The 13457-nt window shown below is 59.1% G+C and overlaps 1 protein-coding gene across 1 annotated transcript in view; it reads left to right on the top strand.

The window, feature by feature from the left end:
• The window catches only part of ARID3C (AT-rich interaction domain 3C), a 121995-nt gene extending 110404 nt beyond the window's left edge, over nucleotides 1-11591 (top strand). The window contains exons 5-8 of the mRNA XM_074953863.1: nucleotides 523-767; nucleotides 1533-1787; nucleotides 7355-7444; nucleotides 11351-11591. Coding sequence (XP_074809964.1) covers nucleotides 523-767; nucleotides 1533-1787; nucleotides 7355-7444; nucleotides 11351-11502 — 742 coding nt within the window. The 3' untranslated portion in view covers nucleotides 11503-11591. The remainder of the gene's footprint in view (nucleotides 1-522; nucleotides 768-1532; nucleotides 1788-7354; nucleotides 7445-11350) is intronic.
• Nucleotides 11592-13457: the final 1866 nt, after the last annotated feature.

The following is a 13457-nucleotide window of genomic DNA, read 5'->3' as shown; positions in this document are numbered from 1 at the left end:
TGCCTAGGCAACGCTGCAACCCAATCATTAATGGTAACGCCAGACAGGCCTTGCCATAGGTGCCGACTCCCCCTCTAGCCGGGGGGGTGCTCGACCTCCTCTCCGCCCCGAGCCCCGCCCCCACTCCATCCCTTCCCCCAAGCCCCCGCCCCACCTCTTCCCCGCCTCCTCCCCCGAGCGTGCCCCGTTCCCGCTCCTCCCCCTCCCCCCCACAGCTTCCTATGCGCCGCGAAACAGCTCTTTGGGTGGGAGGCGCTGGGAGGGAGGGGGAGTTGGTCAGAGGGTGAGAGGTGCTGGGGGGCAGAGGGGAGGGGGCAGCTTGGCTGCCGATGGGTGCTAAGCACAGGGTGGCTGGAGCGGTGAGCCGTTGTCCTTGGATGGGAGCATTGCTCTGAACCCTTTGAAATGCTCACGTGGGGTCATTAACCGGCCAGCCGGCAGGGGTGCGGGGTGTAAGATGCCACCAATCATAGCCAGGGGCTCATCACCCTCTGTGTCCCCCTCGCCCCCGCCCCCCTCCAGGTACATGAAATACCTGTACCCCTACGAATGTGAGAAACAAGCCCTCAGCTCCCCCGGCGAGCTCCAGGCCGCCATCGACAGCAACCGGCGAGAGGGGCGGAGGCAGACCTTTGGGACGGCGCTTTTCAGCTACTCCCCCGTGGGCACCCCGGCCATGCTGGCCTCCCCGAAGATCCCCATGCCGGCCCTCACCGTCTCCACGCACAGCTGCAGCCAGACGAGCCAAGTGCACGCCGTTAAGAAAGGTGGGCGGGGCGGGGAAGCCCCACAGTCAGGAGGAGATGGGGGACGGGGCCGCCTTCCGCGGGACGGGATCGCAGCATCCGCCAGCAGCTAGTGGGGGCTCGCCTTTGGCCCCGGGGGCAGGAGACGTGGGTCTGTCCCCCGTGCTGCACGCACGCTGCTTAGTGGGTGGATCGTGGGGATCCAGCCGAGGGGGCTGCCCCGGGAAGGAACTTGGCCACCCACTCGCTGCTGGACCCCGCAGCGGCCACGGCGTCCCGGTCTGCTGCAGCCACAGGCAGTTCCTGGGCGGGAGACACCCAGCTGGTCCTAGTGGATGACCCCGGGCAGCTTCCTGGAGACAGGCGATGTGCCCGGCTCCCTAGCCGAGCCCCCAGAGAGGGGAAATGCCTTCCCGGCGACCCCGCTGGCCATGCCTGGGCACAGGAGCGGCACCGCGCGTGGGCACCGCTGCCATGGGGATCCCAGCCTGGCAAGCGCCCGGACTCAGGGGCTGCTTTGACTCCAGCCCCGAGGAGCTTGCCCACCGCGGGGCGTTGGTCTGGCGGCCAGCAGAGGCCGGGAGGGGTCAGCAGCTCGGGGAGCCGCTCTGCCCCTCGTCACGCAGCCGGGCACAGGAGCCGGCTCCTTCCACCCCGGCGTCTCTCCGGGCACAGCACCGCAGGGGCCCTCCTGCGCTGGCCCCAGGGGAGGGGGCCCAGCCCGCCCTCCGGCCCCGCCACCCGCCTGCCAGCCCCTGAGCCCCTTGCCCCGCCTTGCGGTTCCAGAAGACGGCGTCCTGGCCGCGGCGGTGCCCAGCCGCATCGCCATCCCCGTCAGCCTGGCCGGGCACCACATCGCCGCGGCCTCCCAGGTGGCCGCGCTGGAGCAGCTGCGGGAGAAGCTGGAGACGGGGGAGCCGCCCGAGAAGAAGGTGGCGCTGATGGCGGAGGAGCAGCAGCGGCTGATGCAACGCGCCCTGCAGCAGAACCTGCTGGCCATGGCCTCCCAGCTCCCCAGGAACATCAAGATCAGCAACCGAGGTCCCGGGCGGGGGGGGGCGGGCAGAGGGGGAGGGGCAGGGGCAGGAGTGGGTGGAGGGGGAGCAGAGGGGCAGGAGCAGGGGCAGGGGCAGGAGCAGAGGGGCAGAGGGGCAGGGGCAGGAGCGGGTGGAGGGGGAGCAGAGGGGCAGGAGCAGGGGCAGAGGGGCAGGGGCAGGGGCAGGGGCAGGCAGGGGCAGAGGGGCAGGGGCAGGGGCAGGGGCAGGAGCAGGCAGGGGCAGGAGCAGGGGCAGGAGCAGGGGCAGGCAGGGGCAGAGGGGCAGGGGCAGGAGCAGGGGCAGGAGCAGGCAGGGGCAGAGGAGGAGGGGCAGGGGCAGGGGCAGGAGCAGGGGCAGAGGGGCAGAGGGGCAGGGGCAGAGGGGCAGAGGGGCAGGAGCAGGGGCAGAGGGGCAGGGGCAGGGGCAGGGGCAGGGGCGGAGCCTCGCTGGCTGGCACGTTGTCACTGTCTGAACAGCTGCACCACCGTGGGCTGTGACATGCTGCTGAGTTTGAAGCTAAGCAGGATCGGGGCTGCTCACTGGGTGGAGGGGGGACCCCAGCCGAGTGCCCCATTCCCCATGCTGCCCTCCGAGTCGGCACTGAGCCAGCAGCCCTGCATGGTGTTCAGGGACCGCAGGTTTGTTTGCCCTGGAGTCCCCGCAGGGTCCCTCCATGCGCCCCCCGGGCGAGATGCTCTTCCTGGAGTATGTCACTCTGGCTACAATGGGGCGGCGGGACATGTGGCTGGTGGAGATAGGGCTGCTGTCTCCCCCCCCCCCATCTCCTGGAGCTCGAAGGAGGGAGCGCAGTGGAGAGCGGCTGAGCGGACGCAGTCCAGCCCTTCCCTGCGTGGGACAGATTCAGTCAGAGCCTGCTGGTCTCGTCACACCCACGCCGCTCAGCCTCTGGTGGGTGCCTGACCCGCGCCCGGCTGGCCTGGCCTTCCAGGGGGGGAACCAGCCGGGCTTTCCTGGGGCTCACATTGCATGACTGCAGGCACCAGCCATAGCACAACTGTCCTTGGGTGAGGACTGCTGTTGCCCCCCCCAGGGGTTAATGAGAACCTGCGAACACACTGGAATAGAGCAGAGGGACAGGGCAGGATGGGGGTGGGGGCCACCCCGTGTTCCTGGATTTGTGATCCAGAGTGATGGCGGTGAGCACAAGCCAAACCCCCAGTGGATTCAGGCGAGCGGAATGTCTGATCTAGAATGAGAGGGATACATGTGGGTGGATAGAGAAGCACGTATGTTGTATAGAGGGGTATGGATGATGTAGAGACAGTGAGCTAGATAGGGGTTATGAACAGATGGAGGGAGACAGAGAGACAAGGTGGGGGAGGTGATATCTTTTATTGGACCAACTTCTGTTGGTGAAACAGACAAACTTTTGAGCTACATAGAGCTCTTCTTCGGGTCTGGGAAAGGTAGATAGACAGACAGAGTGGTTTCCCCAGGGAATTGAAATTGGGGGGGTTTTTGAATTTACGGGAGCGGGTGTCAGGGCCGATGAGGGGTGAGACCGTGAGGGTGAAGGTGGGCTGTAGGGCACTATAGTAAAAACTGAAAAATGTTTCATGGCCATTTTATTAGATTTTAAAATCATCACACAAATTAAAGTTGGCTACTCAAGCCTTCTATGAAGCACGACGTCTGCATCCTTCTTGGTTTCTTGTTATAATTTTGCACAGCTCTGTTAATGAACTTCTTGAATGCAATGCGTTCATCTTTGGTGGCTTCTCGCGTGGCCGGTACTTCCAGTCCTTCCATGGATATGCTCATTAGTTCAGTCACAGGATCAGGCAGAAGGCGACGTCTTTCTGGACACAAAATTCTATTCAATGAGGCAAAAGAACGCTCAGCTGTGGCTGTTGTGACCGGGAGTGGGAAGAGATGAATTCCCACTTCTCTCAGCCCAGGAAACAGAGCACAAAGATCGGGTCGAGCCACTAGTGATGATAAAGAAGAAGTTGAAGTCAAATCTTCATTCATTCATCGTAGGACATTCCACTGTGTGTTCAAATTCTCTATTCTCTCCTGAGCACACGGCAGCCCCGTTGCTGGTAGTGCCTCACTCCACTCAGCTGTCGGTGTTTTATAGGACAGGGATCTGTAAAAGCTACGTAGAGGTTGAGTAGAATCTAGAAGTCGCTGTTGTCGATTTTTAAGAATCAAGTCTGTGTACTTTTTCAGTTGTCTTAACAAACACTTCTTGTCCTCTTCACTTAAGGATTCAATATAAATGCCTTCATTAGTCAACTTCTGGACTGACGTCTTTGCTTCTTCCAGTACTTTTTCAATGGATTGCGCTCTGATTGAGATTGATCCAAATGTAGCTTCTATTGCTGGACAAAGATCTACTACTGTTGTAGCAGATGCCCGGATGGCATTGTTCAATGGCCCGAGTGCTTTCAACAGTAGACTTACAAGAGAGAGAGAATGGCGATAGTCTTCTCTGAACGTAGTAGCAAAAGTAATCCACCAGCCTCACTCCTTAGATCCATCCCATCTTGGTAGATACTTTCCAAAGTCAGTAATAACGGCTGGAGTAATTTTAAGACAACAGCCAAGGATCGCTCATGAGAAAGCCAGAGGGTTTTCCCAGGTTGGACTAATTTGAACTTCAGTCCCAGTGTATCTTCTATACTTTCCAAGATATTCAGTCTTTTTGGACTCTTGCTGAAAAAAGAATACAATGAAGACATTAAATGTATAGCTTTTTAAATGTCTTTTGAAGAGTCTGCAGCCCGTACTAGCACTGCTTGGAGTAGATGGCCTCTGCAGTGTGTATAGGAGAGACTAGGGTTACACTTTTCTCTGAGCAAAGCTTGTACTCCACCATGTCTTCCAGAGAAGTTTGCAGCTCCATCAAATGCACAAGCAGCCATCTGTTTGGGGTCCTATTGACAAGCATTTAACTCTTCTAAGATGTGGGTTGTCACAGATGCAGCCAATCTGTCCTCTATAACTTGAACATCTAGAAATGCATCTACTGGCCTACCGCTGACATCAAGATAATGTACACAATGACTTAATACTTGATGCCCATTTGCATCGGTGCATTCATCAGCCATGTATGCACATTTTTTGAATGTGGTGAGAGAGTTCTTCACTTTTTCTACTGTTGAGTCTTTCATTGTTGCACCACATGCTTCTAGCCAGTCAGTTGAGTTTCTTGCAGAAAGACGGTGAGCATTTGCTGGTCTTGTTCGGAACCAGTGTCCAACTCCAGGATGAACAAGTGACAATGCACTTAACATTGGCCTCCAGTTCGTAGTGTGTGGCATCTCTTGCTTAAATAGAAAGTAGGATGCCACAGCCATGTATGTTCGTGTGAACTGTGTTGTGTCTCCAGCATTCTTAACAGCCGCATTAACACTCACCGGTGTTGTCCTTGGTCAGTGGAGACTCAGAGTTCAGAGGTGCTTTCACATGAATTCATCTCCCAGGTGGGGGTCAAGAAGGCACCTTGCTCGTTCCTCCAGCTGCTCACTGTTCGCTCTGGCCACTGTTGTTCGTTGTGCCACCGTTTACTCCATCGCTCTGTTGCCAATGGCCCTGCGCCATCACCTTCAGCTGCCACCTGCCACCGTGACCTCTGCGAGTGGGTCTCTTGAGGTTCCACCAGCTCCCAGTGATTTCAGCTGAGCTCTCAGGGGGGGAACCTCGCTGCTAGTGCAGACTGGGCCGTCTCTTCCACAGAAACGCTGTCCCCACCACAGGTCTGAGCGCGTAGACCTGATTCTCAGTGGTTTCAGCTGTAGTGGTCACTGAACACAACAAAAGACTCTCTCTGGAGCCTAATCAGCTCTGTCTTTAAACAGTGGAGAGAGGCAGGTCAAATCGTACTTGTGACTCAGACAGACCATCAAGCAAAACACCTGTCCCCACCCTCTCTCTCCATGCCCTCAGTCAGCACAGGCTAAGTACAGTTCTACTGCCCTTTACTCCGACAATAAGAAAAACAACATTTAATTCCCCCCCTTCCCCCCTCATTGAAGTGATTTGTAACCCAACCCCAGCCAAAATCTATCACTTGGGCAAGGCAGCTCTGTTTGCTGGATACCTAGGTAGATGAGGTGTGAATGTAAATACAATCTGGTCCTGAAGCCTTTCCCCCCTGCCCCCAGCTCATCACTAGCTGTCCGGGAGAGCTCATTTGGACTTTGCTTACAAATCATTATTTGAAATGATTAGGTTGGCCAACATCACCTAAATGAATGTACTGACATGGTCATAAAAACAACAGCTGTATAAGGAAGCTAGTCCATGTTCATACTTTTCAAATCTATGATACTTTTTCAGATACACTTATTTTATCATACACTGTATATGCTTTTAAAGTGTGTATTAATGTTTCCATTTCAATTCAAATTTCCAAACAGTCACTAAATTGGCATGTAACTAGTTCACAAAACTGGGGGGGTTGGGGAAATTTTTGGGGGGGTGTAGGGAAATCACTGTATGTATAGATGAGGAGGTAGGGAGGACACACCAATGAATGGCTAGGGAGAGAGGCATAGCTCGATGGATGGATGAATGGGTACCTAGAGCTGGATGGATGGATGGATGGATGGATGGATGGAAGGAAGGGGGCATGTGGGGATGGATGGATGGATGGGGACGTGTGGGGATGGACGGATGGATGGATGGATGGAGGCATATGGGGTGGATGGATGGATGGATGGAAGGGGGCGTGTGGAGATGGACTAATGGACGGAGGAATGGATGGATGAAAGGGGCATGTGGGGCTGGATGGATGGATGGATGGAAGGGGGCATGTGCGGATGGATGGATGGACGGACGGAGGGATGGATGGATGGATGGAAGGGAGAGTGTGGGGATGGACGGATGGATGGACGGAGGGATGGATGGATGGATGGATGGATGGATGGATGGATGGATGGAAGGGAGAGTGTGGGGATGGACTGATGGATGGACGGAGGGATGGATGGATGGATGGACTGATGGACGGCAGGAGGGATGGCTCAGGGTATGTATAGATGGGGAGGTAGGGAGGACATACCAATGAATGGCTAGGGAGGGAGGCAGAGGGGTACCTATAGCTGGATGGACGGGCAGATAGATGGGTATGTATCGATAGACAGCGAGAGGAGTACGTATGATAAGTGGAGAGGTAGAGATGGACGGATGGGGGTGGGCTGTGATGACCAGATCTTGTGCCTCACCTGCACTGCTCATCGGATGTTACTTTTGGGGGAGCCTGTCAAACCCTATTGCTGTTGCCTGGTGACACCAGGACATCATCGTGCAAGTCGGCACCACGTGATTTTGTGCCCCAGGGTGTGACGAGACTCTCCCTTCCAACAAACATGGCAGCCACGGGGAGTGATGGGAATTGCTCCCCAAGCTGGGCCCTGCGAGATCCCACCCTCTGCCCCAGCAAAACTGGGGAGGAAAATGTCCCAGTTGCTAACCCAGAGAGGCAAACGGGGTTAGCCAGCTGGCTGGAGCAGGTGGGGGGGCCCATCCCACTGGCTTTGTTTCCCAGGCAGGCCTGTCTAATTTCTGTTTCTCTTAATGCTCATATCGGTCTTTCCTTTCCCTCAGATGACAGACAGGAGACCGCATTGAACCTGTCCACCAACGGCATTAGCAGCATCAACATGTCAATAGAAATAAATGGAGTTGTCTACACAGGTAAATAGAAGGGCTGCTCAGCCCATGTAATTGCGGCCAGGAAATCCAATAAGTTATAGCCACTGCCCGGCCGGCGAGTCCTTCCTTCAATCTGATGTCTTTACTATAAAATCCATTGTAATGAAGTGGCAGGGCCGAGCATGCTGGGGAGGCGGGGGCGGGGAGGCAGAGCTGCAGATTGCCCTGGTGAGCCTCAGTCGATCTGGTGGTGGAGGGCGCTGGGCAGGCGGAGGGGGGAGCAGCACCAGAGGCCTGGGCTTTCATCACTGCGGGATCAGTTGGCCGTAGCGTGGGGGTGGGGACTCACTGCACAACCAGGGGGACTGGCACAGACAGATGGAGAGACTTATGCTGCAGCCAAGGCGGTGGACGGCGGCTCCCCGGCTCGTGCCCGCTGGAGAACTCACCTTCCAGAGCCAGGAATGGAACCTGAGATCCCTGAATCTGAACGTTTCTTTGCTGTCCACAAACGTCCATCCATGAAACCTGCTGGCAAAGTGTTTCCCATGGCAGTGGGCTAGCAGGAGGGCTATGCACCCCAGACATCACCGGCACCCCAAGGGGCACCAGCCGCTCTGCACAGGGGTGAATTTCACTGTTAGATCCCCTGCCTTTAATCTAAACCACGTCCGGTGCACCCAGACACCACAGTGATGGGTGCCATACAGGTGCTGGTACGAATGCTTTTGCTGAGGATCATAGTGTTATTTACTCCTTCACATAACACAAGACCCAGGGGGTCACCCAATTAAATGAACTGGCAGCAGGTTTAAAACAAACAACAGGAAGTATTTCTTCACACAACACACAGTCAACCTGTGGAACTCCTTGCCAGGGGATGCTGTTAAGGCCAAAAGTATAACTGGGTTCTAAAGGGAACTAGATAAGTTCCTGGAGGACAGGGCCATCAATGGCAATTAGCCAGGATGGTCAGGGACACAACCCCATGCTCCGCGTGTCCCTAAACCTCTGACAGCCAGAAGCTGGGACTGGTTGACAGGGGATGGATCACTCACTAATTACCCTGTCCTGTTCATTCCCTGTGAAGCACCCGGCACTGGCCACTGTCGGCAGACAGGATCTTGGGCTGGATGGACCCTTGGTCTGACCCAGGATGGCCGTTCTCGTGTTCTCAGAAGTGCACTGGGTGCATGCGTGGCTGGGAGCAGAGGTGCAGGCGGGGACAGATCTGTGCCGAGAGCCGAGGGCACGGCCCAGAAAGCTGGAGTTCAGTGGGGAGCCTGAATGATCCAGAATCTCCCACCCTTTTCCTGCTCACGAGCCGCGAGGGATCAAGGCTCCGTCTCTGAGCAGAGCAGCGAGAGCCCCTTGGCTGAGAGCCCCTGTGGGAGCGGCTGGGAAGGTTTCGTACAATCTGGGGCCTGTCCCTTTAAGTGTGCGTTCCTGCTTTGCTAAGTGGGTCACCCCGCTCCCCCCTGGAGACGCCTCCTAGCCATGCTGCGCTGCCCCAATTAAAATATAAAGCTGGATTTGACAGCAGTTAAATATTTAACTATATGGAAAGGTCAGGGCTGATAACAGCCCTGTGTCTGTACCATCCTTCCTTTGCCTGGGGGAGCCTGCTGGCCTGACACCCCAGCTATTCCCCAGGCTCCTCGCCTATAGGCACCAGGCACTAGGCAGCAGGGTCGGGGGGAGAAGTCAGAGCCAGAGGCCGGGGAGGAGAAAGCCATGCAGCCAGAGATGGGCGGTGGGGCTGCAGAGGAGACGGCTCCTGCACCTTCCGGGATGGGAACGTGGGGAGGAGAGACCAGTGGGGAGGGCCAGCCAGGGTGAGTCCATGGAGGGCGTCACCGTGAAGGCAATGGTGAACTGGGTGCTGGACCTGGCTGGAGGGGACCTGATCTCACTTCGTGGTGGGCGAGAGAGGGATTCCCCTGTGCGTGGCATGTGCCCTGCCCCTCTTCCAGAAGCAGCCCCGTGGGATGCTCCAGATACGGGGCTCTCACGCCAGGCAGGGAGAAGCCACGTGAAGAAAGGGACAGTTCCGGAGAAAGGTCCTGGCTTCATGACGATCCCTCCCCGCCTAGATCCCGGTTCTCCCGAAAACCTGCCACACGCGACACGGGCTGTGGACCCCCGGGCCATGCTCCTCCAGCTCCCGCCCACACATGTCTCTGACGCTGGCTGGCAGCTGCCCCCAGCTCCTCTCCTCCAGGTGCTGATGCCAGCGGTGGCTGCTGGCGAGGTGGCAGGGTGGGTTCACCCACGTGCAACACACGCACGCTGGCTATTGCAGCCGGGGCGCCAACGTGCTGCTGCGGGCACGGGAGCTTCAGCCCTGCCCTGGTGCCACCCCGGCCCCCAGCTGCTCCTGTAGCTCGGGCCAATCAGGCTCTCACAGGCCTGTGGCCTCAAATGCCAGGGGGCAAGAGCTGGCCAGGGAGCCCCCAGCCCCGGCCCAGCGCAGGAGAGGCCCTGACAGTGTGTTCCCAGGGCCAGGCCGCAGATGTCCCAGGGGCCACTTCCCCCAGCAGCCCCCTGCATGGCTCTGTCTCCTCTGGGCGGCTGTGATCCTTAGGCATGTCACAGGCCTGGCATCCTCTGCTCGCAGCGTCTGGCTGCCCGAGCCCAGCTGCGACGGGCAGCGCGAGAGGCTGTAGCGGGCACCTGCCAGGAGTCCAGGGCTCTCGCTGGCGTCGCCGGCGCCTGGTGCACGGCTCTGCTTCTCCCTGGCCTGCGATGGGATCGGGTGGGCCCTGCTCAGCCGCCCAGCTGGGCCAAGCTGGGAGTTGGTGGAGTGGCACCAGAGAGGGCTCTGCCCAGGCGGGTGGGCAGAGAGGTGGCCAGGCCCCATGGGAGAGGCCTGGGTGCCAGGAGACCTGGGTTCTATCCCCGCCACTGCCTAGATAGGTGACCCTGGTCCAGTCCCCTTCCCTCCCCAGGCCTGGCGCCCCGTCACCCTTCCTGGTGGGGGGGTGGCCAGCTGGGCCGGGCAGGGACTGGCGCTGGCACTATGTCTGTGCAGCACCTGGCACAGCGGGGCCTTGAGCTCTGCTGGGACCCAAGGGCGACGGTCATCGATAAATAACCCTAAATGAAGGCAGCAGGTCCACCGCCCCACTGCACCTCTGGGCTGGCTGCTGCCTCGTCCCTGTGCCCACTGGCTTCCACAGAGACCCCCTCCCGTCCCACATGGCTGGGGGCTAGCCCTGTGCTCCAGGAGGGAAACCAGGGCTCGTGGGCTAGCTCACAGAGCGGCCACCCCCTGCAGGAGTTGGACTCGTGGCCAGTGGGCGGCAGGAGGGAGCAGTGCCCCGGGGTCTCAGGCAGGGTGCCTGTGTATTGACTAGACTAACGCAAAACCAGTGTGCGATGGGAGCCAGAGCTGGCCTGAAGCTGGGGCAGGGGAAGCAGGGGGCCAGCACATAGGGCCCCTTGGGGGATCACAGAGAGGAGATGAGACCCTGTATGTCGGATCAGAGCGCGGTGGCAGGGGCCCATGTACAGGATTTGGGGGGGGGGAGGGGTCCATGTATGGGATCGGGTTGGGAGAGGGGTCCATGTATGGGATCCAGCAGGGAGAGGGTCCCATCTACAGGATGGGGGGGGCGTGTACAGGATTGTGGGGGGAGAGGGCACCCCTAGCGTGGCTCCAGGTGAAGGTCTGGGGCTGGCAGCGCTGTCACCTTTGTAGCAAAGCAGCTGTTGGGATACATTTGGGGAAAAGGCAGAAATTGCAGGGGGGGATCTCGAGGGGCCTGGGGTGCAGGGGGAATAATGGGGGACATAGGGGGAATTGTGGGGTCTGGAGAGGGGGAACGCGACGATGGGGTATCGCAGGGCCCACGGGCACCGTGGCTGCAGTGCCCGATCCCCATGCCATGGGCTCTGTGGTGCCCTCAGGGGCGTGCTGGGTCACCCTGTGTCTCTTTGCTCCCACAGGTGTCCTGTTTGCCCGCAGACCCCTTGTCCCAGGGGCGCCTGGCAGCAACAGCAGCAGGAGCTCCCACGGCCCGTCGAGCCCGGTGCCCGCGCAGAACCAGCGGCTCTCGGCCTCCTCACGCAGTCACACTCCCGCCAGTGCCTCGCCGTGAGGGCGGGAGAGTCGCCGAGGACCCCCCACCCCACCAGCCCCCCATCAGCCCTCTCAGAAATAAAGCAACTTGGAGTCAAAGTCCAGAATCCCAGGGGAGCACCCGCGACATGCCTTCTGCATGCGTGCCCCCCACCTCTGGCGCAGCAAGACCTCTTCTGCCCTGGCCACCGGGGCCACAGGAATCAGCTGGGGGGGGGGCGGGCGCTCTGGCTGGGCTGCAGTGGGGTGAGGGGCTCTGGCCAGGCTGCTGTGGGGTGAGTGGCTCTGGCGGGGCTGCCCTGGCCTGTGGGGCTCTGGCCAGACTAACTGTGGGGTGAGGGGCTCTGGCCGGGCTGCAGTGGGGTGAGGGGCTCTGGCCAGGCTGCTGTGGGGTGAGGGGCTCTGGCCGGGCTGCAGTGGGGTGAGGGGCTCTGGCCAGGGTGCACTGGGGCGAGGGACTCTGGCCGGGCTGCAGTGGGGTGAGGGGCTCTGGCCAGGCTGCTGTGGGGTGAGGGGCTCTGGCCGGGCTGCAGTGGGGTGAGGAGCTCTGGCCAGGCTGCTGTGGGATGTGGGGCTCTGGTCGGGCTGCAGTGGGGTGACGGGCTCTGGCCGGGCTGCACTGGGGTGAGGGGCTCTGGCCGGGCTGCAGTGGGGTGAGGGGCTCTGGCCAGGCTGCAGTGCGGTGAGGGGCTCTGGCCGGGCTGCTATGGGATGTGGGGCTCTGGCCAGGCTGCAGTGGGGTGAGGGGCTCTGGCTGGGCTGCCCTGGCCTGTGGGGCTCAGGCTGGGAGTGCTGAGGACTTTGGCTTTCACTGCACACACTTGGACTTGACCAGTGTCGGGGTGGGGGCGGGGAATGTGGCTGCTCACGTGTCCAGGCCGAGCCACTGAGCGGGGCAGAGGGATCTGCATGCACCCCGCCCCAACACACTCATGTGTGATACCCCATGCACATGCACACACACACAGAGCACATTCCCCCCCAGCATGCCCACGTGCAATCCCCTCTCTCCGTTACACACACACACACACACACACACACACACACATAGTCCGTGTGTTACCTGCTCATGTGGGACACCTTTCATTGTTATACATAGCGCCTGCCCTGGTACACACTCACTTGTGGTACCCCTGTTACACACTCACATGTTGTACCCCCATTACACACACACTCGTGGTAGCCACCCTTCTTGCACACGATCCTGTCTCCCTGCTCATCCTTGGCAAACGACATGTAGTGTACCTGGAGAAGCTCCCAGCCACCGGCCCCAAGGCCAGGCCAGAGAGCAGGACAAGAAGGAGCGGGTGGCAGGGGCAGGGAGACAGAGCAGCGGGCAGGGGAGGGGAATGTGTGGGGCTGGGGCTGGCACACTGGCCACAGTGCTCCTCTTGGACTCAGCCAACCCCTAAGTGCCCCATCCTGCCCCCAGCCGGGGGCGCTGGCAGAGCTGATGGGGCCTGCTGGGCACAGAAGCCTTTCTGGCCCTGGGAAGGAGCGGAGGGGCTGTTTGGATGCCAGCTGGTGACAGCAGCCCCTCATAGTGGTGTCTGGGCTCCTGTGCCAGGCAGCTCCTAGTTCTGTTGCTGGGTGCTCTTTGCCCCTCCTCTCAAGTCATAGAATCATAGAATCATAGAATATCAGGGTTGGAAGGGACCCCAGAAGGTCATCTAGTCCAACCCCCTGCTCGAAGCAGGACCAATTCCCAGTTAAATCATCCCAGCCAGGGCTTTGTCAAGCCTGACCTTAAAAACCTCTAAGGAAGGAGATTCTACCACCTCCCTAGGTAACGCATTCCAGTGTTTCACCACCCTCTTAGTGAAAAAGTTTTTCCTAATATCCAATCTAAACCTCCCCCATTGCAACTTGAGACCATTACTCCTCGTTCTGTCATCTGCTACCATTGAGAACAGTCTAGAGCCATCCTCTTTGGAACCCCCTTTCAGGTAGTTGAAAGCAGCTATCAAATCCCCC

The sequence above is a fragment of the Natator depressus genome, chromosome 5 (genome assembly GCF_965152275.1).
Source record: "Natator depressus isolate rNatDep1 chromosome 5, rNatDep2.hap1, whole genome shotgun sequence".
Classification (NCBI taxonomy): Eukaryota; Metazoa; Chordata; order Testudines; family Cheloniidae; genus Natator; species Natator depressus.
The sequence above is the reverse complement of the archived record's forward strand: the minus strand, read 5'-3'. Positions and strand labels throughout refer to the sequence as shown.